Source organism: Glycine soja, chromosome 1 (genome assembly GCF_004193775.1).
Source record: "Glycine soja cultivar W05 chromosome 1, ASM419377v2, whole genome shotgun sequence".
In the NCBI taxonomy this organism is placed as follows: domain Eukaryota; kingdom Viridiplantae; phylum Streptophyta; class Magnoliopsida; order Fabales; family Fabaceae; genus Glycine; species Glycine soja.
This window is the reverse complement of record NC_041002.1, coordinates 55,357,783-55,381,055: the sequence shown is the minus strand read 5'-3', so window position 1 is coordinate 55,381,055 and position 23,273 is coordinate 55,357,783. Positions and strand designations below refer to the sequence as shown.

Genomic DNA, 23,273 nt, shown 5'->3' with positions numbered 1-23,273 from the left:
AATTCAACTTGTAGCATTTATAAAAGATAAGCAGCATTAAAAAAAAATTAAAATTGAAACTTTCATAGGTGAACCTATTTACAACTAACAAGGAATATTGGGGATTTAAGAAACTAACGAAGGAATATGGATTATTGCCGGGAGAGTGATAGAAATGAAATTAAAGGAAACGAAGATATATGGACGAAGTCATGGGACATGGTATATATGATGTCCGTAAGATTAAGCATTAGTTTGTGCATATTGCATTACATTGCCACCACATAAGGGAGCAGCATAATGAGCTCAGGAAGAAATTATCTTTTTGCCTTCAGGAAATTCCCAGAAGCTATGGATGTCTCGCTGCAATACAAAAGAAAAAGAATGCCAAAAGAATTACTTACATTAATAGAAGCAGCATAAAGCATATGAAGTAATTTCATGGATAATATTGTCTTTACCTCAAGGCTGAGAGGAGAAGTGGTGGGATAATAGCGACCCACTACTTGTCCATTCTTATCAACCACGAACTTGGAAAAGTTCCACTGAATATCATCACCAAAAATTCCCCATTTCCCCCGACTTCAAGAATTTGTACAAAGGAGCAGAGTTGTCCCCATTCACTTCAATATAGCACAAGAACGAAGGAAACAGATATGTAATACAAGTGCATGTATTGTCACGGTTCTTAACAAAATTTAGCAGAATAGCAACCTACCTTATGAAAGATGGGGAATTCAGATTTGAAGCCAGAGCAGACAAAATCCACAATTTTATCATTGCTTTCTGGTTCTTGCTTACCAAATTGGTTACATGGAAATGCCAGAATCTCCAGGCCTAATTAAGTTTACAAAACCAGTCATATACTTATAAGACAACAGAAAGAAACAAAGATAAACAGTAAAGTTATCATGGTTACTGTTGAATACGACCAACAATTATACTTGTCATACAATTGATTCAGCTCCGTATAATTGGAGTTGGTCAAGCCGCTGTCTCAATCCCAAACATATTGTAAATTTTCTCAACATTTATAACATTAGCTGTGAGAGTAGTTACTGAAAAGAATAGAAAAGATGAAAATATCAAGGCTTTAAATTAATTAGAAGGCACAATCAGGGAAAAAAAAAGAAGAAGTAACAAACACAGCACAGATTAAGGATATCATTGAGAAGCAACATTGACAATCAGAAGGACTTTTCCCTTGTAAAAGGAGAGATCTACAACATCTCCCTTAGCATCCTGCAAGTAATTGTTAAAGATTAAGGCGTCTAACATTTATTTATTGTATGTTTAGAAATGAAAGAAAGAAAAAAAATGATTTCTTTCACTTCCAAAGTCAAAAATAGGAAAGTAAGAGTCCTAGTTCATCCAAATAAATAAACTCACTCAACGCAGAGACAGAGATGAGGGAAAGCAGATAAGAGGACCAACCTTGACAACAAAGTCGTATACGGATTTTGGAACCTTGGTGGTCATGGTGTTTGCTACAGTCTACAGCCCAAGATGAAACTTGAGACCAAGAACTGAACATACACGTTAAAATGGAACAGGAACACATCAGCTCTTCAATTTTCAGACTCAAACGTTTAAATCTGTAACGACATCACATGTGGTGCGATTCTCGTCGTATCTACGTACGACCACAATATTATAATAGTGCTTTTTTATTTTATTTTATATTATATCAAGAGGCTCTTAAAGCACCGGCTAAGAGTTTATAAGATTTTTTTTATATTGAAAATCATGTAAAAAAGCATTTAAATATTATATTTTAATAAAAAAAATTCTCTTTTGCTGATTTGCATTTGCTTTATATCAATTTATTTATCTCACTTTTTTTTATTTTATTTCTCTCTATTACATAAAAATTCCGTACAAATACAATTTCTCCACTCTTTATGCACCGGTGATGAAAGCTATACACGTTCAATCCAGTTAAAATATGATAGATGACTAAATAATGGAATCTGTGGTTTTAAATCATTATTGTGCATATTGTATTCCGTTAAGAAATTATCATATGCAGTCTGAATGAAAAATAAATAGAATGATGAATGATCATTCGGTTAAGAGTATGATTTATAACTTTTTACAACCAAAATTTCTTTTAATTAAATGTTTATATCTATTTTTCAAATATTACACATAATAATTAATAGAAGACGGACTAGCAAGTAAGAGTCACGTTTGAGCAGTGAGTAAGAATGAAAGGAGCAAATCAATTTACATGTCGAAACGAACCTTATGCAATGAATTGCGCTTATATATAAATTGATACACATTTTTATATAGATGAACAAGCAAATAGTAATTCAGAGGTACATGAGCAGAGCAACTGTTTCAGTACAAATACGGAGGAAATTCCACTAATTAATATCTGATCTGCAGTACATTATTCATTCATGATGTTATTCTAATCATTATTCATGCATCTAGCAGCTTCTTTATGTCTTTCTGCAGATATCAACAACACGAAAAAGTTAGCATTATCTGAAAAAGCAAGCAATAATAAACATATTGGTAGCATGCATGGCATTGGCATCATACAAATGAACTTAATTACCTCAATGCTGAGAGGAGAAGTTGTGGGTGCATAACGGTCAACGACATTCCCATCCTTATCAACAAGGAATTTGGAGAAGTTCCATTTGATACTATCCCCAAAGAGTCCACCTTTGCTTGATTTCAGAAACTTGTACAGTGGAGCAGCATTGTCACCATTCACATCCACCTAATTCAATGAAACAGATCGATGATTCTAAGAATGAGATCAGTGAGAAGAATTAATTAAGGACAGGACCTACGTACCTTGTCGAAAATGGGAAACTCAGCTTTGAAGCGAGTACAAGCAAACTCCACAATCTCTTCATTAGTTCCTGGCTCCTGAGCCCCAAACTGATTGCATGGGAATGCCAGAATTTCAAGTCCTACATGACATCAAGGAGAATTACAAAGAGATAAAGAAAGACCCTTATGCATGGTTGGTATATATATATATAAGCTCGCGTGAAGGAAGATAATAGTAACATGAAGATCGAACTAGGATAAAAACAAACTATAACAATAACAGGGGGCCAAACCTTTCCCTTTGTATTTCTCATACAATTGGTTAAGCTCTGTGTAGTTTGAATTAGTCAAGCCGCTGCATCAAATATTGAACATCAAAATATGAACTATAGGGAAGAAAAACTAAATTAAGGGCAAAAGTGCATAAAGCATTTAATTTATTAGAGAGTATATTATATAGGTACCATTGTGAGGCAACATTGACAATGAGAAGGACCTTTCCTTTGTAATCGGCGAGATTAACATTATTTCCCCTGGCATCCTGCAAACAAACATAATCATTTTGGTTCAAGAGATAACTGGAATCATCAATGTGTAAGCAAAATAAATTAAAGCAGCAACATACTTTAACTGTGAAATCGTGAACTGATTTAGTGTTTGATTGGCTAGCCATTCTAATTTCTGAGAGTGAATTTGAAATTGAAAGTGGTAACGCTAGCTAGATAATGAAAATGAGAAGGAGGGTGTGCTCAGAAATAATTAAGATTTGAGTTAATGCACGCAACAGCCAGATAGCCCCACTTTTTAAAACGTCCTCTCTCCGCGTCGTGGAGGCTTCACACATGCCCACGTAGCGTAATTAAGTGACATGCGTGTCAACACCACTTACTTACATCATTGATAACGCTTCAAATAAAATTATATATATAAATGTGGTAATAAAAAGATGATATATAAATATAATTTCCTTTCTATCCATTTCCTTTCTATCTTTCTATTTTATTCTTATCACATAAAATGTGGTAATAAAAAGATGATATATAAATATAATTTCTCCCTTAAAAGAATATAAATATAATTGTAATTAAGTTAAAATAAAATAAGCCTGCTTAAGTTGATCCACGCTTTAATGATAACATTAAATCAATTGCGGTTCAATATAGATAGATTTAAGAATATATCAAAATAGAATAAATCTAATTAATTTTTTTGCAGTTTTTTTCTAAGTGTTGTGTTTGTTTTTATTTTATTTTTATAGGACAGCACTTTTTGTTTTGACTACTAGAAAATGAAAATATTGCGTTTGAATAAACATATTATACAAATTATTTCTCTAATGATAAATTTAAATAAATAGCTATTATAATTTAAATTATAGAATATTATTAATTTTATTTGAATCTTGTAATAAAAACTAATGTAATTCGTTGTAATTTTTATTTAATGATTGAAGTTTTAAGAAAACTGTAAAAGTTATGCTTGTGTACTCAAGAGTACTACAACCAAATCATTTTTTTTCTTCTTATTGTTATTCCCTCTGTATTCTGGAATTAATCTGATTTGGACTGTGTGAAAGCGTCTGCAAGGTAAATATTCGCATCTAAATTGGTCAAGGTAAGTAGATAACAAAAGCTTGAGGACCGCAATCAGTAGTTCTACTAGCTTCTAGATTAAGAATCTCAAGAATGCAATGGTATATTCTCGATGTTCACACTATAATCCAAGTCAAACAAACCCTTAATAGACAAACTTTAGTGGATTTCTCCATTATAGATGTTCTAAGAAAAATTATCCACCGAATCGGGAAAAATGAGTTCAGGGACAACAATTATGACTTGAAAAAGACTTCCTAATCTTAGCGCTCATATATAATCTTAAAAGGAGAAACATGTAAATTACATAATACATTGAGCGAGAATAATTTAGGTAAACCCAATCAATTAACAAGGAAAAAAGTTAACATTGTTGCACTTTATTATTAATTGCAAGTATTGTTAGTGAGTAATTGCAAACAGAGCATCAAGTGCAAAAATAAAATATAAACACTAGATATCATTTTGAAAGTATCAAAACAAATAAACAGAAGAACAGAGTCAATCCTTATGTGCTTCATCTAATCTGCTAACCCTCTCAAACAGATTATTCATTGTAATGGCAAATGCATCCTGAAACCTGTCAAGCTCAGAGTTGTAATCCCCATACACCAATCCAGGCAACAGTTCATACGTAATAAACCTTCTCATGTTTTCCCTCTCTCTAGAGGAAATATTGGTTAGCCTCTCAACCACATTCACATTCTTTTGTACCACCTCTTTTTTGTCCATTAACACAGAATACTTGTCATGATCATGAGACAAGTGCCAGGGATATTGGTAATAAGCTGTGAAGGGATCAAAGAGAACCGGAATGCAACCTTATATGAGCGAATCAAAAACCGATTTTCTTGTTGGACTATCCCCTGGGGGATGCAGACAGAACTCAGACTCCACAAAAAGTTCTATAACTGACTCTGCCTCATCACACTTAACAGAACTACAATTCAGAAAATGGCACTTACCATTACCCAATGAAGTGCATTGGTCAATCAATGTTGACCTTATGTTGTCCTCTGAATCAGCCCGTGCTGCTCCAGCAAAACTGACGAGGTTTTTGCGGTTTGATCTAATGATTTTCAGTTGCCAAGAGATTATATCATTGTCAGAATGCGGGTGGAAATTAGTTGGATGAGGGATTCCATTGTCATTCACATGCCAAGGTTGTCGTTCGATCAAAAGCTTAATGGGTTTTTGCATTTTGTCAAGCTCTAACAATCTAGTACCCCAAGGAGAGTCACTGCTTCTCCTAAAATCCCACGAAATCTTGCCCAACACAATCACATGATCCTTACCTGAATTCCTTTTCCACGCTCCTTATCTCTCAAGCCACCTAACCAATTCCAGAGCCAAACTTTCCTTCACATCATTTGACACGTTCTTGAAATGCCATCGCAAGATATCCAAACCACCATAGAATGGAACATAAAAGAGCTTTGCAACATTTTCATCATAAACCCTGCATGGATGCTTCGAGACCCTCGAATGAAATACGAGTTCAAGTGAGTACTGATGAGTCTTATACCACCCTTTCCCAAGCTTGGCTATAGGCTCACCCAACCCCTCGTTACTTAAATAGCCAAATAAGTTCTGCCATGACATTGACCCACCGAGTCCTTGTTAAACTTGGATGGCAAATCATATACATATATTCCTTGACCATCACAAGTTGCATAGTTTTTGCTTGACTTTGACCTCCAGGATCGATGGAGCTGCAATTGTTCCTCAACGACCTTAACAGCATTTGCAACTTTCTCATCTCTATCATTGATATCTACTCTACTACTAGTAGTAATCAGATATTGGATATTTGGAAACTTACCGGGTTCAGTAGTTGCATTACCTTCATCAATTCCAGGAGTAATAGTAGAACTATTATTGTTTGCGGAAGTTGGCATTTCAAAGGAGGGGTGAGTGCCTGCAGACAGACAATAGAGGCTATTGAGCTTCCTTGTGGAAAAGCAAACATGAATGATGTTTCCTGTTATTAAGGTGGAGAAGGAGGACCACATGTAGATAAGAATTATAAGGAAGACTAAAGCTGAAATTCTACTAAGAAAGTTGTATAGGATTGTGAGGCCAAAGTAAGATTGTTTAGCCTCTTGTTTTCCAGATGATTTTGATCTTTTCTGGATACAGACACTGTCATTTTCTGGGTGAGAACAATGTTAGTAGACCTTACTTCTGGTTTTTTATAGTAGAGGGAAAATTAATCATGGTTTTCTCACCTAATACTTTATCATGCAAGCAAGCCTTCCTACAATTGCCACGTTTATATTATTTAATCATAATACTTATACCATGTATCATGCAAGCACGTAGTAGTTTTCCCTAAATAATAATGTACACGTCGAGATGTGCTTTTACGATTTGTTTGTTGTGCGGTCGTGCTCCCAGATACCATATGTTTGGAGAATGGCATGCTTTAGCGTTGACATTCATAATGCAATTAACGTTCATCCTTTCAAGGAGGTGGAACCTGATCACTCGGGTGAGGTATATTCAAATGTTTGATTTTCTGAAAAGTCAAAACGTTGTTGATTGTCCACTACTCTTTTCAACCTTTTCTAAATCGTAGAAAACAAAATTAACTTACAGTGAAACAGGTTTTCAAGATAACTGGTAAGAATTAAGATCTTGATTAAATTTTACAGGTACAAGAGCAAGTCAAAGGCCAAAACATTAAAGGTGGCCAGCAGGTCCTTCGATGTCGATTAATTATCAACAAAACCGGTGAATACTCCGTATCAATAACATGATTACCAAAAACCATTAAAGAGAACTCTATTCAAGTCTTACTGATTTGCAGCTAAACAATCCACATACAAATTAGAAGTCTGGCCAGCTTGAGCTTGCTTGGGAATATCACAACTAAAGCGTTACATAATAAAAACACAGTCAATACCAGATAAAACAATAAATAGGGGAAAAAACTGGTTTGAAACATCACATACACTACTACTACATTATAGCATACAATCTGTTCTTGCAGGGAGGCGCCGGAAGAAGTTGACTGGGGTACATGGCAGCCTGTGGCGAAATCTGGGATGCCTCATAATGTAAAACCCTGCCAAACCAGCCACTGCTTGAAAAGGAGTAACATAGAGCACCAACGCAGATAGGAGACACAATGTAATAAATATGGATGTAGCACGCGGGTCTCTCCAGCTTAACAGTGCCTGAATCCTCTCTCCCTGGCTGGCCAAATCACCAACCACTGTTTGAATCCTTCCAGCCACACTCCTCAAACGATCATACCTCATTCTCACTAGGTCCGGGCTCCGGTTAGTAGGGAAAGTGTCAAACTCTTCATCTAACTCATCCGGGTGCACTGCCTCAGCCTGTGAGATTCTTGTGTTCATGTGAGGAGGGTACCTTGGTCTATATCTAAAGTTCCATACCCCTATCAAGAACATGTAGAGAAAAACAGTGGGCAAGATCAATTCCGGGAAGCAAACAAGCATGAGAAACAACACATGAACCAGCGCTGTTGTGATAGGATTCCTCCACATGCAGATATCACCAAACCATTTTCCAACAGCAAACACACCAGAGAAGACGCTCATCACTCGGAAGAAATTCGCCTTGCTTCGCCGCATGCTCCAAAGGTGAGAGTCCACATCTGACATGTATTCCACCACTTCCTTGCGAAGTGGTGGCTCTGCTCGGCCGAGTCTAGCCGCCACTATGTTCATTGCTTGGTGACGCAGCATGTCTAGCTGCGTCACAGAGAAAGGCCTTACGTAGTGCATTTTTGGCAGCAGTGGTCGTGAGTATAGGTAAAGCATGTTTGCTAAAGAAGTGCATGAAAACCGTATTGCCAAGTGAAGTTCACCCATCTTCTTAACCCCGGTTGGGTGAAGAACCAACAATGGATATGAGTGAGTGTAAATCCTTCCTGTTTCCAGTGTAGAGATGCGAATTCTGACCTTCCCAATTTTCAAGTCCTTTGAAGAACCATTACCCTTTTCCCCGAGCTGGCTGTTGTCAAAGACACCAACAGTAAGAACCGTGGCATGATCAAAAACCTCCCAAGTGTATTGCTCGTTGTATTTTGGACACAGATTATCAGCAATGGTCCTTGTTCTGACCCATTTGTGACCATATTTTGCTACACAGTATGTGTCAGATGTGCCCCTACCATCCCTTGTTTTCATTGGGTGGAGTCCTACAGCATTCAGCACTCCAAGTTCTAGAACCCCAATTGGTGGCTTCCATAGCTGCTTTGCCGTGGGGCGGAGATCGCTGCTGTAATGAGTTGACTCATCAAGAACATGATATCCTCCATCTAGACATAACCGGAGCTGAATTCTGCTTGAGAACTTCTCTTTCTTCAACTGATCAACATCTATAGCAACTAGCTTTTCCAGGTTGAACCATCTAGAATGAATGATTCTATCATCTGCACGCCTTTCCACGGAGTTCAGTGGTATGATGATCCTCCCAATGACCTCATCTTTTCCAGGACTAACCCGATCTTCAACTGAAATAGTTAAATGATCTTCAAAAGGTTCAGCAGCAACAAACAAAAGATCTTCATTCCAGAGAGCGCTTAGTGTTCGGGCTGGAACTGTCTTTGTTTTCAGCACTTGGTTTCCTATCTGCACCTTGGCATACACATCTGGGAAACGGTTTTTCTCTGTAGGAACCAAGTCTTGTGCCTCCACAACATTGACACGCACATACCATAGCCTCGGTGCATGATAGACCTTTGAACGCATCACTGCAGAGATAGCATGTGTGCTGTCAACAGGTGTGGCTGCATCTGAATGCCATGCATCAGAAAAAGCCTCATCTGCTTGAGTGCCAATCCAAACAGCAAGCATCAACTCACCTTTAATCTTCTCCCCTTTCTTGTCCTCAAGGCGATACCACTCTGGTGCCAAAGGGCTGTCTGGTGGTACTCTCAGAGGAACCTCATTGATGTCAAATCTCACAATGCCTACAAAATCATCTTTGATGAGATCCTTGTCCTTGATCACAACATCAAGTACAGATGCTTGCATCCGGTCCTTTGAAAATGCAAACACCTGATTCCATTCAGGACTCTGATTCTTATCAAAGTGTCTAGTGATACCTTTGTAATTGCCAATTCTCACCTCAACAAATGGATCAAGGCTACCAGTAACATCCATAGCAGGAAGCTCACGAGCCTTGACTACCCTGACATACAGAAAGTACATCCTTTCCACAAGATCATATGTACTAGCAGTCTTGTCTTTATGAACAACACGGCCGCCAACAACTCTTCCCCCACCAAGATAGGGACTTGTTTCTTTAAGTGCAAAATCAACTGGTTGTACTGATGTAGCAGTGCGTACTAGCTTCATAGGTTGTGGTTCAGATTTCATTGCATCGGCTTCATACTTTGTTACATAATGAGTATCTGCAAAGCCAGAGGAATGCTGTTGGTGCTGGTGATGGCTTGTGTTAGGGAGATGATGAAATGTGTGTCTTGAATCAACCTTTTCATTTGGAAAATTGTTTGTCATTGTGCTTGCAGGTGCTCGAACTTCTGCATGTGTTGAGCTTGAATTATTTGTTGGCATGGACTCAACAGCAGGAGTTGGAATGGATGATTTTATGTTTGGATCATTAGTGATGTAAACTTTAAGGCCAATCTCTCCTCTTACACGAGAGAAAATACCACGTTTCTCCAATGGATAGTGCAAGACAATTGCATCAGAGTAAGGGACAAAAGAAGTCCCGGTAAGACTAACCTTGCCAAGAAATGAAGTGGAGTTAGTAGCTTTGGTATGGCAGTGGACATAGGCATCAAGTGTGAGATAGTGAAGATTAGAAGGGTCAGATATATTGAAGTAGAAGCTCTCATTCCAAACTGGGTTAAGATCCCTTTCTTTGATGGTCGTACGGTACTTTTGGCCATCAAAGTAAAGTTCCACAAAGGCATTGGATGAACCTTGTCCATCTTTAGGTAATAGATTGTGAGCACTAACCACATCTACCCCTAACTTGAAGTTGTTCATAATTGAATGTGGTTGTCAGGTTTCTATTTCCAAATGAGATTTTAGCTAGTGAGAACAGCACGATAACTGTAGATACCTACATAGAGGAATAAAAATGTTTTGACAAAGCAACTGAAATCTCAATGATGGGACAAAGCTGCTAGACTATACGAGTACAAATCTTGCATGACTCACTTGATGCATATATGTAATACGTATATTTTGCATCTACATTTACATACATGACAAAACATCTAAATAAGTGATAGTTAGATTTAGCCTCGGTCCAAGAAGGTAATGAGTGTGGCAAATACTATACAAATACAGGGTTGAGCATGCATCTATACAGCAAAGGAAGACTATAAAGTGATGAAGAATTAGCAACATGGATGGACTATTTTCACAATCAACATAATTTGATCAAAGTAAAAAAAAAAATGAAAATATCTGTGCAACTGCAAGTATATACAACTGCAAGTATATACTAGTATTTATTAATGCATATTTCCATAAGAAACATAATTAGAACAAGAGGCAAGCTGCTACTCTACAAGTAGATGTTGGGGAAGATAGAGGCTGTAACAAGGAACTAGTGAAAGGGTGCCAATGTCCCTCTTGTAAACTATGACTTTGTGAGATGCAGGAGTGATGGTATACTATACTGGCCAAAACTATAGGTTGTAGTAACAGAGCTTGCATTAGGAGATGAACGCACTGAATATTATGATGCATGATAGTGGATTATTTTGGGGAGAGGGGCTATGTAACTGCTACTGTTTCATTAAACGAATCAAAAAATATATTTAATGGGGGAAAAAATCTCAGCAGCGAAGTAACATAAGTTCTAACTTCTAATAGAAACAAATAAGGGAGTTACATAACCAATACATCACCTTAGAGAGCAGATTTGAAAGGGATCTAAACGAGTAACAAGTTCAAGAAGATCTTTGCCTTTTCTGTTCAGTGAGCAATGGGATCATTGCAAAGCCACTAGAAATAAAAGTAGAGTTAGTGAGCACTAAACTATAAGCAAATATGAAAGGCTTGGCAGGAGAAAAGCAAAATGGGGGTCAAAATTTACCACTTCATAAATCTAGCTCATGTGCAAAACCCCTTGTTATGTACACGCATTTAAAGAAATGAGCATGTGGCACTGCATGCTTTTTTAGCTCCAAGTTAGTGATCCATTAAACACGGCACACACACATGAGCTTTGCGTAGGCGAATGGACTCATCCCACAAATTTAAAAGAAAATAAATAAACAAATATGACTTAACAACAACATCATGCACGATGCAGATAAAAAATGAAGGCTCTTTAATAACAGTAAAAGATTAAAAAAATAATTAGAAAAGGAGAGAAAAACTTACACTATGGACTGGTATGTAGTGGAGCTGCTTCTTAAAACCAGAGCTTAGTTAAGAATACCTCGTTTATGGTGGAAATGACAAGGAGGAAGCAACAAAAAAATAAAAGGGTGGGTTTATGTTTGAGTGGGGGAGGAGTAGGGAAAAGAAGTGGGTGGTGCTCACTGCTCAGTGCTCAGGTTAGAAATTGAATAGAATGGGTGACCACAAACAAACACAATGGCATTATATTACGGTTTACTATACTCCTGAGAGGTGAACGCCAACAACACAGACAGACACTGTCTCCAATGCAAGGTGCAAAAGACAAAGGCTACCCGTGCTTCAGCTTCTGACTCTGACTCCGTAACTTTCATTTCCCTTATCTGGTAATGCTACCATGCGCCCATCTTCATCTTATGTATGACACCTCGCATCACATTCATATCCAACCCACGCCACCACCAACCCAAAGTGCAGATATGCTGCTGGCTAGGCTCATAGCACTGTGGTATTTCTTTTGTAAAAATCTAGTTGAACTTACCACGAAATGTTCATCTTTCAACGTGATTTAAGGTCAAAATTCAAACTCTAAACCAATTGATCAAGAAAGTTAATAAGAGAGTTTGCTGATAAATAACATAACAAATGACTTTCTGCTAGCAAGAATCATTAATGTCATGGGGAGATATTTAATTACACCTTTTATTGAAGCATGGGGTTACCCTTTCAATTTGGGCTAAACGTCATGGGCTCCATTGACTTTGTAATGCCATCTCCAGTATTTAATTCGGCCATTTATTGCCACAACAATCTCCGTATGTACATCTGGTCTTTTATCTTTGTTTTCCAGACTTTAAGAATATGGCCTTTTCTTCCAACAGGCTTTAGCATTGGTGTCTTTGTCTCATATCATGATCATGGGTGTTCATTCCTAGCTTAAAGACTGCAAGTAATTCATACAGATACAGACAATAAATACAAATACAACGGAGATTGGTGAAAAATCTGAAACAAATGAGGTTGGTCTGTGGCCCCTACCAAATTGATGTGTACAGGCACTTTAAATATTGTCTTAGTTTCTGTCTGCTATTTTAATTTATAACCGTGGTCTATCCTACTAAAAATCCCCATTTTTATCGTGTGGGATACTTCAAAATAATCTCACTATGTAAATGAAGTTTTGCCACATTTTAGTGATAAAGTACTACAAAATATTAAACAAGGATGCGTATCCCTATTTTCTTACATTTAAAATCTAGTTTTACATTCTATATATTTTGTTCATATATATTAACTAGTATTAAAAGTCGGAATATCTAGTTTTATCAAATCTATTTTTTTATATATATAAAACACTCCAACAAAAAAAGTAATATTAAATAAAGGGTTAATTATATTTTAGTGTCTAAATTTTTTCAAGTTTTCACCTTTAATGCTTAAACAAATTTTTGACCAATCTTAATTCATGAGCTTTTGTCCTATTAATACTTTTGGTCTCTACTATCAAATATTACCATTATATAATGATGTAATTTTAATTTTTATTTATTTATTATGTTTAGCAAGGCCATTCATTTTCTAGCGATTAATAACCACCAAACATTTGCTTTTGCTAAAGTGTTCAAAGTGAATAAAACAATTATGATAGTTAAAAATGATCAGAAATTGCTTTTGCATTTTTTGATGAGTGATGATTTTCTTCTGATTTTTCGTCATTTCTAGGTATTGATCCTTTATATTCACGTACGAGAGATGATCGATAGAGAGAGCAATAGATCCTTTATATTCACGTACGAGAGATGACCAATAGAGAGAGCAATATTTACAATATTATTTATTATAGCACATAGACTTTAGAAACTAAAATAGTCACAATTGTTTGATTTTAATTGAATCAGCAAAAGAAAGTTTAATTTTATTTGTAAACAAATATGCCAAATTGATCACAAAGATAAGTTCATTCAAAAACAAAGTGGAGTGGCCAAACAATAAAAGTAAAAATGAAGTGAATTGAGTATGCTGATTTAAAAACGAGAAAGAAAGAAAACAAATCTTTATTTATATCCAATATGTTTGGGTTACCTATAGAAGATTTGAAATATTATTGAAGTAATTTCAAACTGTCAGAAAATGATTTAATATATTTTACACAGTTACACTAATTATTTTCTAACGGTTTTTTTTTACCGCTAAAAAAAATCATCACAAAATATTTTAAAATAATTAAAATTAGTCATTTTTTTGTTTTTCTTTAAGGAACTATATTTTTTTAAACTGAAATTTTAAGGAACAAAATATAACCGAAATTTTAAACTGTAAGGATAAAAAAAGAAAGCAAAGGTAAATACTAAGACTAAGATTAGTCATTTTTTTGTTTTTCTTTAAGGAACTATATTTTTTTTTTTGTTGTTAAAAGATTAATTAAAATGAAAATATAAGAGAAGTGGAAGAGACTTAAAAACATAATTAACTCTAAAATAAAATGTAGAAATTTACAATTGTGAGTTGGATTATTCAATCTTGATAGCATTCATGTCCAAGTTGTTTAGCAGGCTGGGTCTCCTGTAATTTTTTAACAAGAGGGATGAGCAGACAACACTGAGAGAAGAGGCAGCCATTGCAGCCCCAGCAATCCATGGTGGTAATCGGAATCTAGTGGAGGAGTAAAGGACACCCGCGGCAATTGGGATGGCTAGCAAATTGTAACCCAAAGCCCAAATGTAATTGAGACGTATACGAGAGAAAGTTTTTTTTGCAAGATCAATGGCAATTATTGTATCCTCCAAGTTGCTCTTCATCAGAACAATGTCAGCTGCCTCTATAGCTATGTCTGTGCCAGCACCAATTGCCATTCCTACATCAGCAGCCACTAGTGCTGGTGAATCGTTTATTCCATCTCCCACCATTGCCACCGTGTACCCAGAACTCTGCCATTATATATATGTCACTTGAAACATTATTCAACTAATCACACGTGCATATTTTAATAAAATTTTGTTACATATTTTAAGAAAAATATCAATATGTCATCATTTGATTTTGTTATACCTTCAATTCTTTTATTTTGGTCGCTTTAGTCTCAGGTAGAGCCTCTGCCATGACAGTTTCAATGCCAGCTTGTCTTGCTATGGAGTTGGCAGTTCCCCAGTTATCACCTGTCACCATGATGCTCTTGATCTTCATCAAATTAAGAATGGAAATAACTTCTTTGGCACCAGGTTTTAGTGGATCAGATACAGCCAAAACTCCAGCAACTTCTCCATCCAAGGATACTAGAATCCCGGTTTGAGCCAAGCTTTCAGCTTCTGCTAGTGTTTCTTCAGCTTCTGCTGAAATGGCTATGTTATGATCCAACATCATCTTTTTATTCCCAACCATTATTTCCTTGTTTAGAACAATGGCCTTCACTCCGTGGCCTGAAACAGAAGCAAAGTCGCGTGCTTCTGGCCAGGGATGATTTTGTTCTTCTTCTATAATCTTTTTGGCGTGCTCAACAATGGCCTTGGCTATTGGATGTTCGCTGTTCACCTGATAACATAGATATAATAACAATAAACATTATTTTTAAATGGCATTTCAGAGTCAAGTAGTTACAGTAAATGGGAGAAGGCTTGCCTCTGCTGCAGCAGCAAATTCATAGAAATTACTAAGTGACGTCTTTTTTAAGAGTTTTGTAGTAACAACCACTGGCTTCCCAACTGTGAGGGTCCCTGTCTTATCAAACACAATGCAATTCACCTGCAATGTCGTAAGTTGTGAGTGAATTTGATATTACGAGGAATGCTAGAAACATGTTCTTTTCTAAACATTATTTGTTATTGAGTGAAATTTATGTAGGATTCACTAAATATGAATTTCACCATGTAACAAAAAAGTGTACTTGTTCTAATTTCTCTACTATAAATGAAACCTATAGAGCAGTTAATGTTTAACGCCACTTACTGACCTTGTGTGCATTTTCTAATGCTTGCCCCCCTTTGATCAACACACCTTGTGTTGCACCAACTCCAGTACCGACCATAACAGCCGTAGGAGTGGCTAGGCCTAGAGCACAAGGGCAGGCAATGACCATGACTGAAATCCCAAACTGAAGTGCAAGCTCAAAGCTGTTTGTGGAAGATGGTATCCAAGATTTTGGGTATGCATGGAACTTTCCAGCCAGAAACCAGGAAAGCCATGTTGAAAGAGAAAGCGCAATGACCTGCAAAAAAAATAAAAATGGCACCGATGAGCATAGATGTAGTTCCTCTGACTCCATCAATAAACATATCTAATGAGCAAACTCAGAAAAAAGTAGTTAGTACTAGGCTTACCATAGGAACAAAATATTTAGAAATATGATCAGCAATTTTTTGGACAGGAGCTTTAGCCATTTGGGCAGACTCAACAAGTCGAACAATCTGCGAGAGAGCACTCTCTGATCCAACCCTTGTCACCTTAACGTGCAAAACCCCATTCTCATTCAGAGTGCCTCCAATAACCATATCACCCTTCCTCTTCGCCACAGGCTTTGCCTCTCCAGTTATCATGCTCTCATTTACATGACTTTGTCCCCATATGACAAAACCATCCGATGCTACTTTTGCACCAGGAACAACCTTGATCACATCCTCCTTTTGTATCAACCGGCTATCAATTTGTCTTTCACTAACCACATTTCCCTCATCATCTTGTGTTAATAAGGTTGCTGTCTCGGGTGTCAAGTTCATCAGCTTTGCAATGGCCTGAGATGTCTTCCCCTTTGCCAACACTTCCAAATACTTCCCTAATAGAATAAATGAAATAAGCATAGAGCTAGTCTCAAAGAAATCGCTGCCTTTGAAATGCCGTGAGGAAGCAGCTCTTTCCACAACATAAAGAGAATAGAAATATGCTGCATTGGTCCCTAAGGCTATCAACACATCCATGTTGGCAGAACCTTTGCGCAACGCTTTATATGCCCCAACATAGAACCTTCTCCCTATGATGAACTGCACCGGGGTAGCAAATTCACACCTCAAGAGAAGTCCAATATTCAACATATTGACAACTTTGATATCCAAAACACGTTTAACTCCAGGTATATACATGAGAACCATGGATGTCAAGAAAACAGGAATGGTGAAAGCCAAACTCCATATGAATAACTTGAAGAACCGATTAATTTCCTCCTGTCTTTGTGCTTCTCTTCCTCCATCATTTGGGAATATAATCGCTTTAAAACACCCAGAGCCTGTGGATTCTATGACTTCTATGAAGGTTCTTGGTCCTGTCATGTACGGCTTATAAGTGATGGAAATTTTGTTGATGTCTGGATATATGTCTATGGTTTCAACACCTGGAAGTTCATGGAGAGAGCGTTCAATGACATTCAGGGATTGCTCATTTTTAATGCCATCAATTTGAAGTTCAATCTTGGTTATGTGTTCCCCTGTGCTTATTAGTACGGCTTCAAACCCGGTTTCTTCAATGGCACTCATGAAGTGGTTGTGGGTGACAATCTTAGGGTCGTAGCAGACTTCAGCTTCTTCAGTTGTTAAGGCCACTCGTGCCTTATGCACCCCATGAAGGGATTGCAGAGCAGATTCAATGGTGGAGGAGCAAGAAGTGCAAGTCATGCCTCGTACGTGTATTCGGCATATTTGAGTGGAGGTGTCTTTCGAGTCCTCTTCCATGACTTTGGCCTCAAATCCGGCATCTTCTATGGCCTCACGTATCCTCTGCTCCTGAGTAAGATATATGCATGCTTTGTCAACATAAAAGAAAATATTTTTAAAACAAAAATTATGAAGAGTGCTTATTTAAAACTAAATGTTCATTGTAAGGATTTTTCACCATTAGTTATTAAATCCTAACTTAACAAAAGGATACTTATTTATAAACGTGTTGGACAGAGGAAAACCAACTATCTCTCTTAAATTAAAGAAATAAAACTAATTTTTAATCAATATTAAACAAATATATGTATAAATCACCGATAAAATATTTTTTTGTTAATTAAACTAAGCTTTTTAGTTTTTAAAACGAAAATTTTTAAAAGTATATGTTTTTATATTTTAAAAATTATTGATTAAATTAATCTTCTCTTAACATTTTTAATTTATTTTTAAATATTTACTAATATTCGGCAATAAAATGATTGCTTCAATCTTTAAATCCCAACATGCATATCATGATATTAATGCTAAAGTTTATAAAATTAGATAATACTATTGGATCATAAGAGGATCCGCTAAAAGAGATTTATGTTGAATAGGATCTGAAAATAAGATGACTGGCTACAGGAAGAAAGTGGAGCATATATATCATCAAAAGGTGCTAATAGAACAGCCACTAAAATTAATCACCCAAGGAAAATTTCGGGTCTGATAAGGCATGCTAGAAGCAAATTAACTATGTCATATATATGCCCACTAATAAAAGGGCTACAAGATATGTAGGCTAATCATCACCTTTAAGCTGAAAAAGAAAGCAAAAAAAAAAAAGGCATATTCGTGCACAAGTGGAACAAATTAAAAAGGCTGGGTGGGCATAGCATTAATTATTAATCAACACGGTAAAATGCGGTTCACTTTGATTCTAGTTTATATATATTAACCACAGAGAAAATACAATAACATATTAATAATAATGATATGGAGAAAAATAAAATAATGATGAAAATTAAAATGAACTTTTATTTTAGGTATCGTTCCCTAAGAGACTAGATAAAATGACATCTTTAATATGAAACAACTTGATTAGTCTGTATGTAGTTTCATGAGAAAAAACGAAACTGAAAAAAAGCAAACCCCAACGTAACAGTCACAGTGATAATATCACATCAGCGCTTATATATATATATATATATATATATATATATTACTCACAAAGACGCAATAATATTGAATCTCAACTTAGAAATTCGAACACGCTACTACCAACCGTCAACTATGCTAGCTAAAACACTTGTACATAGTTATAAACTTATAATTATACACGCATTATTATTTAAGTGGTAGTATTTAACTTGAGTGTGACGGAAATAAATATAAAATGGTTAATAAATACAGTATGTGTGTAATACTTATACAAAAATATAAAATTGCTTTTCTTGTAAATATGATAGAGCCTTTATAAATCAATTGAAAGCAAAATGTCACCATCTCAATGAAGCATTATTCTCGGTTAAAAAAAAAAAAGAGTAAACATGGGAAGGTTTGATTTGCGCTTTGGTAATTTTTTTCAGTTCTCTCCACATAATTATTGAGTCTTTGGCAAAGGATAACTTTATTGGTTTAGTCAGACAATTTTGGTTTTTTATCAAATGGGTGTAAATTTTTTACAACTTTTTTCATATAGGAATCAATTTTAAATTATTACGGAAAATAGGATAAGTTATAATAAATATTATAACTTTTGAGCTATAAGTTATAATATTTGTTACAGCTTATTAATTTTTTTTAGCTGAAGTTGTCAAATTTTTTACCATTTCAGTTTAATTTTTTTATGTATTAACGATTCTAAAGTTGTACATGTTTTTTTTTATTTTACTATTTTGAAGCCGTAAGTTTAAATTTTTTTTATATTCTACTACTTTAAAGTCATAACTTTTTTCTTTTTTTCGTGTAAAGTTTTTTATTTTAGGATTTTTTTTATTTGCTCATGTTTTCTTTTGTTTTGCTTTCAATTTTTTTAAAAGATTGTAAATAATTTTATTTATTTATTTATTCATTAAATAAAATTTTAATTTTACTTTGTTTCAGTTTTATTTAATATCTTATATATATTTTTTATATGATTTTATTTAATATGTTATATATTTTTTTAATATTTTTTTACTTAACATATTTTATATACTTTTTTAATATTATTTTATTTTATATATTTAAAATTTAGATAATTTTTTAATAATTTTATTGAATTTGATTTATTTTGTAAGTGGAATAAATAATAAAAAATACTTAAATTATAAAAAATTAAAATTTTAAAACAAATATTAAAATATTTTGTTATACTAATATTATGAAATAATATTATTTAGATTCATATTTTGTGTTGATACTTTGAAATAATAAGGAACACCTATCAATAATCATATACATAATAAGATGTATGAAATGTTTACATGATATTAAATAAAACTAAGAAATGTTTATTGTACAAAAAAATGTATACATGATATTAAATAAAACTAATAACAAGTAAAATTAAAATTATTTATTTAACAATTAAATAAATAAAATTATTTCAATTTTTTTTAAAAATGAAAACAAAACAAAAGAAAATACAAGTAAATAAAAAATCTAAAAATAAAAAACTTTACACGTAAAAAAGGTTACGACTTCATTTGTAAAATATAAAAAAAAAAACTTATAACTTCAAAGCATGAAATAAAAAAAGTAAAAAAAAAATATGACTTTGAAGTTATAAAAAAAATTAAATTGAAATTTTACAAGTTAAAAAATACATTAATAAGTCATGATTGTGTTACTACTTATAACTCAAAAATCGTAATACTTATTACAACTTACTCCATCTTCTTTGATAATAATTTAAAATTGACTTTATATTAAAAAAAACATAAAAAAAATTACAGCCATTTGATAAAAAAAAAAAAAAACCAACAATTTCTGCACGTAGCAATATTTCCCCTTAGCACCACACGATCTGCCACTTACTTTCAAAACACGATTATTTACCATAATTATAATTTTTTAACTAAATGTTAATCAATATTCTAAAGACCTGACTAAAGAATTAAAAGTACAAAATTTCGTGGAAATTTTACAAAGGATCAATTACCAACATTATTAGGACACGATATATCGTGTGTGCCTAAAATATGCTAGCTAGAAGAACCCCATAAACACTAAGATGTCATTTTTAAATTAAACAAATTATCTTGTTAAACTTGCATGTTCGGCCTGCAATCTGCTAACTTGAATAAGAATGTTATTTTCAAGTATTCATATGCCCGCCTTTTCAGTTTCTTTAACTGATGTAAGAACTATTATAATTATACATTTAATTTGATATTTTTCTAAAAAAAAATAATTTAGCTCTATAATAAAGTGTACCCAATTAATAATTATTTCAGCCGCAAAAAATGTTCAGATGACAATTTGGAGATTGCTCATGAGTTGAGCATTTAAGAGTGTATGTTTAATTTGTCTATTTTTTAAAAAGTCTAAGAGGAATCTAAAGTAGCATTTAAGGGTGTATGTTTTTTTTTTTTAAAAGTCTAAGAGGAATTTAAACTCGAACTAATGGATCGAGGTCTTAGGAGACATTTAGAAAATGTGTGTGCATGTTCAAGTGTAGGGGACTCTTTTTTGTTTCCCTTTCTCTCTCCTCTTCCATCTTTAGAAAGTAGGAACACAATTATTTGAGTTATATTATTCATTGAATATTTTCATAATATTATTTTTTGTATCTTTTCTTATCGTGACATTTATGCATGTTATCTCTTGCTCTTAATTACCTTCTCGTCTGCCACCATTATATAAACTTTTGTACAAAATAGTACTATTTGTCTGGTGTTGTAAAATAACTCACAATAACTAAACAACCAAAAGCCTATAGAGCGAGCCACGAATGGGTAACATATATGCACTCTTGAAAGTTGAAAAGCCAATGAGGAATAACAATTAAAGTGGGAAAAGCAAAAGCAAAACGAGAATTGACGAGAATACTGAATTGGAATGAAGTGGATACTCACGTGAAGCATTTGTGGGTAGTAAAGAACCTGAGCTTTATGGTTCAAGACATCAACAACGGCCTCTCGAATCCCAGGTAAGCGTTTGATGGCTTTCTCAATGGATCCGGCACAAGCAGCGCAACTCATTCCCATAACGCTCAAAACCACTTTCTTGCCCTCTGAATCTCTTCCTTCTTCTTCCAACCTCCTCATCGGATAGTGTGCCTGAGGCGAAAGGTTCCCACTGCACTGCAAACTACACTCCCAACCCTCAAACTTTTTACCCATTTCACTCGCTTCCTCTATCACTTTCTTCTTTACAATCACAAGCTACCACACATAATTGCATAAAAGCCTATTTATACAAGTGAAACATAGCATGACATCATCTTTCCAAAATAAATAATATTTAAAAACATAAAGTTGATTTTCAGGATTGAGGGAAATGGGAAATCACACTTCTAAAATCGATTCGAACGGAATAAGGTTGTTCTTTCTTTATAGAATTCAATACTGCCTCCTTTTCATTTTGATCTTTTTGATGTTTAAGGTTATTAATTGTATGTAGATAAAAAAATATTTAATAAAATTAAAATTATTATATTTGAATTAAAATATTCTTATTTAATATATTAATTTTTTGATACTTGCATCATTAATAGTGGGTATTAAATAAGAATATATTTGAAAAGATATATATTAGTTAAACTTTTAAAATTTTAAAACATCAATAATTTTAGGAGGGAAAAAAACTAAAACGTCAAAATATATGAGAATGAAGTAGTAACTTGGAAAGGAAAACGTCGTGACATGACTCATGCCACACAACATGGGATGGTTAAATTTTCTATACGGTAAATTTTAGGAGTTTTGGAACATTGGATTTTTCGAATTATATAAATTAAGTTCCTAATCCATTGGTTCCTACATTTAGTGTTTTGGAAAACAGGGGAGAAGGTAGTTTTAGTGTTTTAGTTGCTTTCAGTTTTTTGGAATATAATAGCAATCGATCTAATCATGTCTTTAGTAAAAGTTCTAATGTTAATGCAATTTTAATTCTGTCTTTAGGTTTCTGACACTGAAAGCAACGATTCTTTTACAGTAGAATTACAAGTAGCATCATAATGTTGCTGCAATTTAACAAAAGAAAAGTACCGAACATGATCGGTTGTTCGAGTTTTTTTGTCTTACTGGGTGATTCCACTCTCTGTGTGTTTATCTTGCATGATTGTTTTGCTGCTAAGTTTGCAGTGACGAATGAATGTTATTAGATGTATGCTTGTTCTCCAGGTGCTGGGAAAAGAGTGGAGAAGGGTGTGTGGGGTGAAGTGTTATGCGTCCCTAATCCCTATATATGGATATCACTCAAGGTTATCAAAGAAATATTTTTCTATTTTAATTGGTCTACAAAACAACTGTTCTCAAACAGCTAAACTTACAGGGTATCATAATATTTCTCTGAATTCGCATCCAATTATAAAAAGGTTAAAATATTTTTTTTATGGATCAATTCTATACTTCAAAATAGCCCATAATATCGTTCTAATTTTAGTTAATTAATGTATTGATGCCTATGTTTTAAATTAAGTGTGGTCACTACCTTTATTTAAAAAGTGAGGTCATTTCTGTTTTTTTTTTTTAGTGGAACTGTGCTCAGATTTTTGTAAGCAAGATGCTGATTTTAAAAAAAAAACATAGTTAAAATGTGAGATGACAAAGTTAATAAATGTTTTACATTATCAAGAAAAAGAAAAAAAGTGTGGACATTTTTTTATAAAAAAAGTGTGGACATTTTTTTATAAAAAAAATGTGATTTGAGGCGTGATGTCTTATCCAATTCGTCCTTAAGTAAGCAATTGTTCCCACTTCACATAATCTTTCAGATAATATTAGTATGTTGGTTTAGAAAAAAATAAATCAATAACATAAGAATAAAAT

General features: G+C 34.3%; 4 protein-coding genes and 1 pseudogene across 8 annotated transcripts; 1 reads left to right on the top strand and 4 right to left on the bottom strand.

Moving 5' to 3' along the window:
• Positions 1-437: 437 nt before the first annotated feature.
• On the top strand, positions 438-1,148 carry LOC114397821 (the record flags this gene model as incomplete). Its single annotated transcript, XM_028359958.1, has 3 exons — positions 438-601; positions 697-815; positions 932-1,148. Coding segments are annotated over 3 exons (393 nt in total), but the record flags the coding sequence as incomplete, so codon positions are not given.
• On the bottom strand, positions 777-3,554 carry LOC114424699 (probable phospholipid hydroperoxide glutathione peroxidase). Of its 3 annotated transcripts, none has more exons than XR_003669060.1 (7): positions 3,395-3,554; positions 3,234-3,310; positions 3,063-3,124; positions 2,791-2,909; positions 2,546-2,713; positions 1,414-1,505; positions 777-816 (listed from the first exon to the last, which is right to left on the bottom strand). XR_003669060.1 is itself a non-coding variant. In XM_028391555.1 (6 exons), exons 1-6 carry the CDS (start codon positions 3,440-3,442, stop codon positions 2,407-2,409), a joined length of 504 nt encoding a protein of 167 aa, XP_028247356.1. In that variant the 5' UTR covers positions 3,443-3,554; the 3' UTR covers positions 2,205-2,406. The 3 variants fall into 3 exon arrangements, 1 of the variants encoding a protein (XP_028247356.1); XR_003669059.1 differs by lacking the exon at positions 777-816 and adding an exon at positions 1,085-1,221; XM_028391555.1 differs by lacking the exons at positions 777-816; positions 1,414-1,505 and adding an exon at positions 2,205-2,436.
• Positions 3,555-4,793: 1,239 nt separating this feature from the next.
• LOC114424675 lies at positions 4,794-6,485 on the bottom strand (annotated as a pseudogene).
• Positions 6,486-7,120: 635 nt separating this feature from the next.
• Positions 7,121-12,609, bottom strand: LOC114424660 (FT-interacting protein 3-like). 2 transcript variants are annotated; one of them, XM_028391527.1, is made up of 4 exons: positions 11,699-12,609; positions 11,409-11,480; positions 11,221-11,317; positions 7,121-10,424 (listed from the first exon to the last, which is right to left on the bottom strand). In XM_028391527.1, the coding sequence occupies exon 4, from the start codon at positions 10,346-10,348 to the stop codon at positions 7,328-7,330; it is 3,021 nt and encodes a 1,006-aa protein (XP_028247328.1). In that variant the 5' UTR covers positions 10,349-10,424; positions 11,221-11,317; positions 11,409-11,480; positions 11,699-12,609; the 3' UTR covers positions 7,121-7,327. The 2 variants fall into 2 exon arrangements, with proteins under 2 accessions (XP_028247328.1, XP_028247332.1); XM_028391531.1 differs by lacking the exon at positions 11,409-11,480.
• A 1,517-nt stretch (positions 12,610-14,126) lies between these two features.
• On the bottom strand, positions 14,127-21,724 carry LOC114424644 (probable copper-transporting ATPase HMA5). 2 transcript variants are annotated; one of them, XM_028391509.1, is made up of 6 exons: positions 21,357-21,715; positions 15,991-17,382; positions 15,624-15,878; positions 15,293-15,415; positions 14,726-15,205; positions 14,127-14,604 (listed from the first exon to the last, which is right to left on the bottom strand). In XM_028391509.1, the coding sequence occupies exons 1-6, from the start codon at positions 21,621-21,623 to the stop codon at positions 14,188-14,190; spliced, it is 2,934 nt and encodes a 977-aa protein (XP_028247310.1). In that variant the 5' UTR covers positions 21,624-21,715; the 3' UTR covers positions 14,127-14,187. The 2 variants fall into 2 exon arrangements, with proteins under 2 accessions (XP_028247310.1, XP_028247317.1); XM_028391516.1 differs by having other exon boundaries at positions 14,188-14,604; positions 15,991-17,376; positions 21,357-21,724.
• Between the last annotated feature and the right edge of the window lie 1,549 nt (positions 21,725-23,273).

Bases quoted from the DNA above. Each gene is read 5' to 3' on its own strand.
- LOC114424699 (XM_028391555.1), bottom strand. From the start codon at position 3,442: ATGGCTAGCCAATCAAACACTAAATCAGTTCACGATTTCACAGTTAAA. The intron at 2,714-2,790 runs GTACGTAGGTCC...TCATTGAATTAG, and splicing joins AGTTTCCCATTTTCGACAAG to GTGGATGTGAATGGTGACAA. The intron at 2,437-2,545 runs GTAATTAAGTTC...TGATATCTGCAG, and splicing joins CTTCTCCTCTCAGCATTGAG to AAAGACATAAAGAAGCTGCT.
- LOC114424660 (XM_028391527.1), bottom strand. From the start codon at position 10,348: ATGAACAACTTCAAGTTAGGGGTAGATGTGGTTAGTGCTCACAATCTA.
- LOC114424644 (XM_028391509.1), bottom strand. From the start codon at position 21,623: ATGGGTAAAAAGTTTGAGGGTTGGGAGTGTAGTTTGCAGTGCAGTGGG. The intron at 15,879-15,990 runs GTAAGCCTAGTA...TTTTTTTTGCAG, and splicing joins CTAAATATTTTGTTCCTATG to GTCATTGCGCTTTCTCTTTC. The intron at 14,605-14,725 runs GTATAACAAAAT...ATATAATGGCAG, and splicing joins CCAAAATAAAAGAATTGAAG to AGTTCTGGGTACACGGTGGC.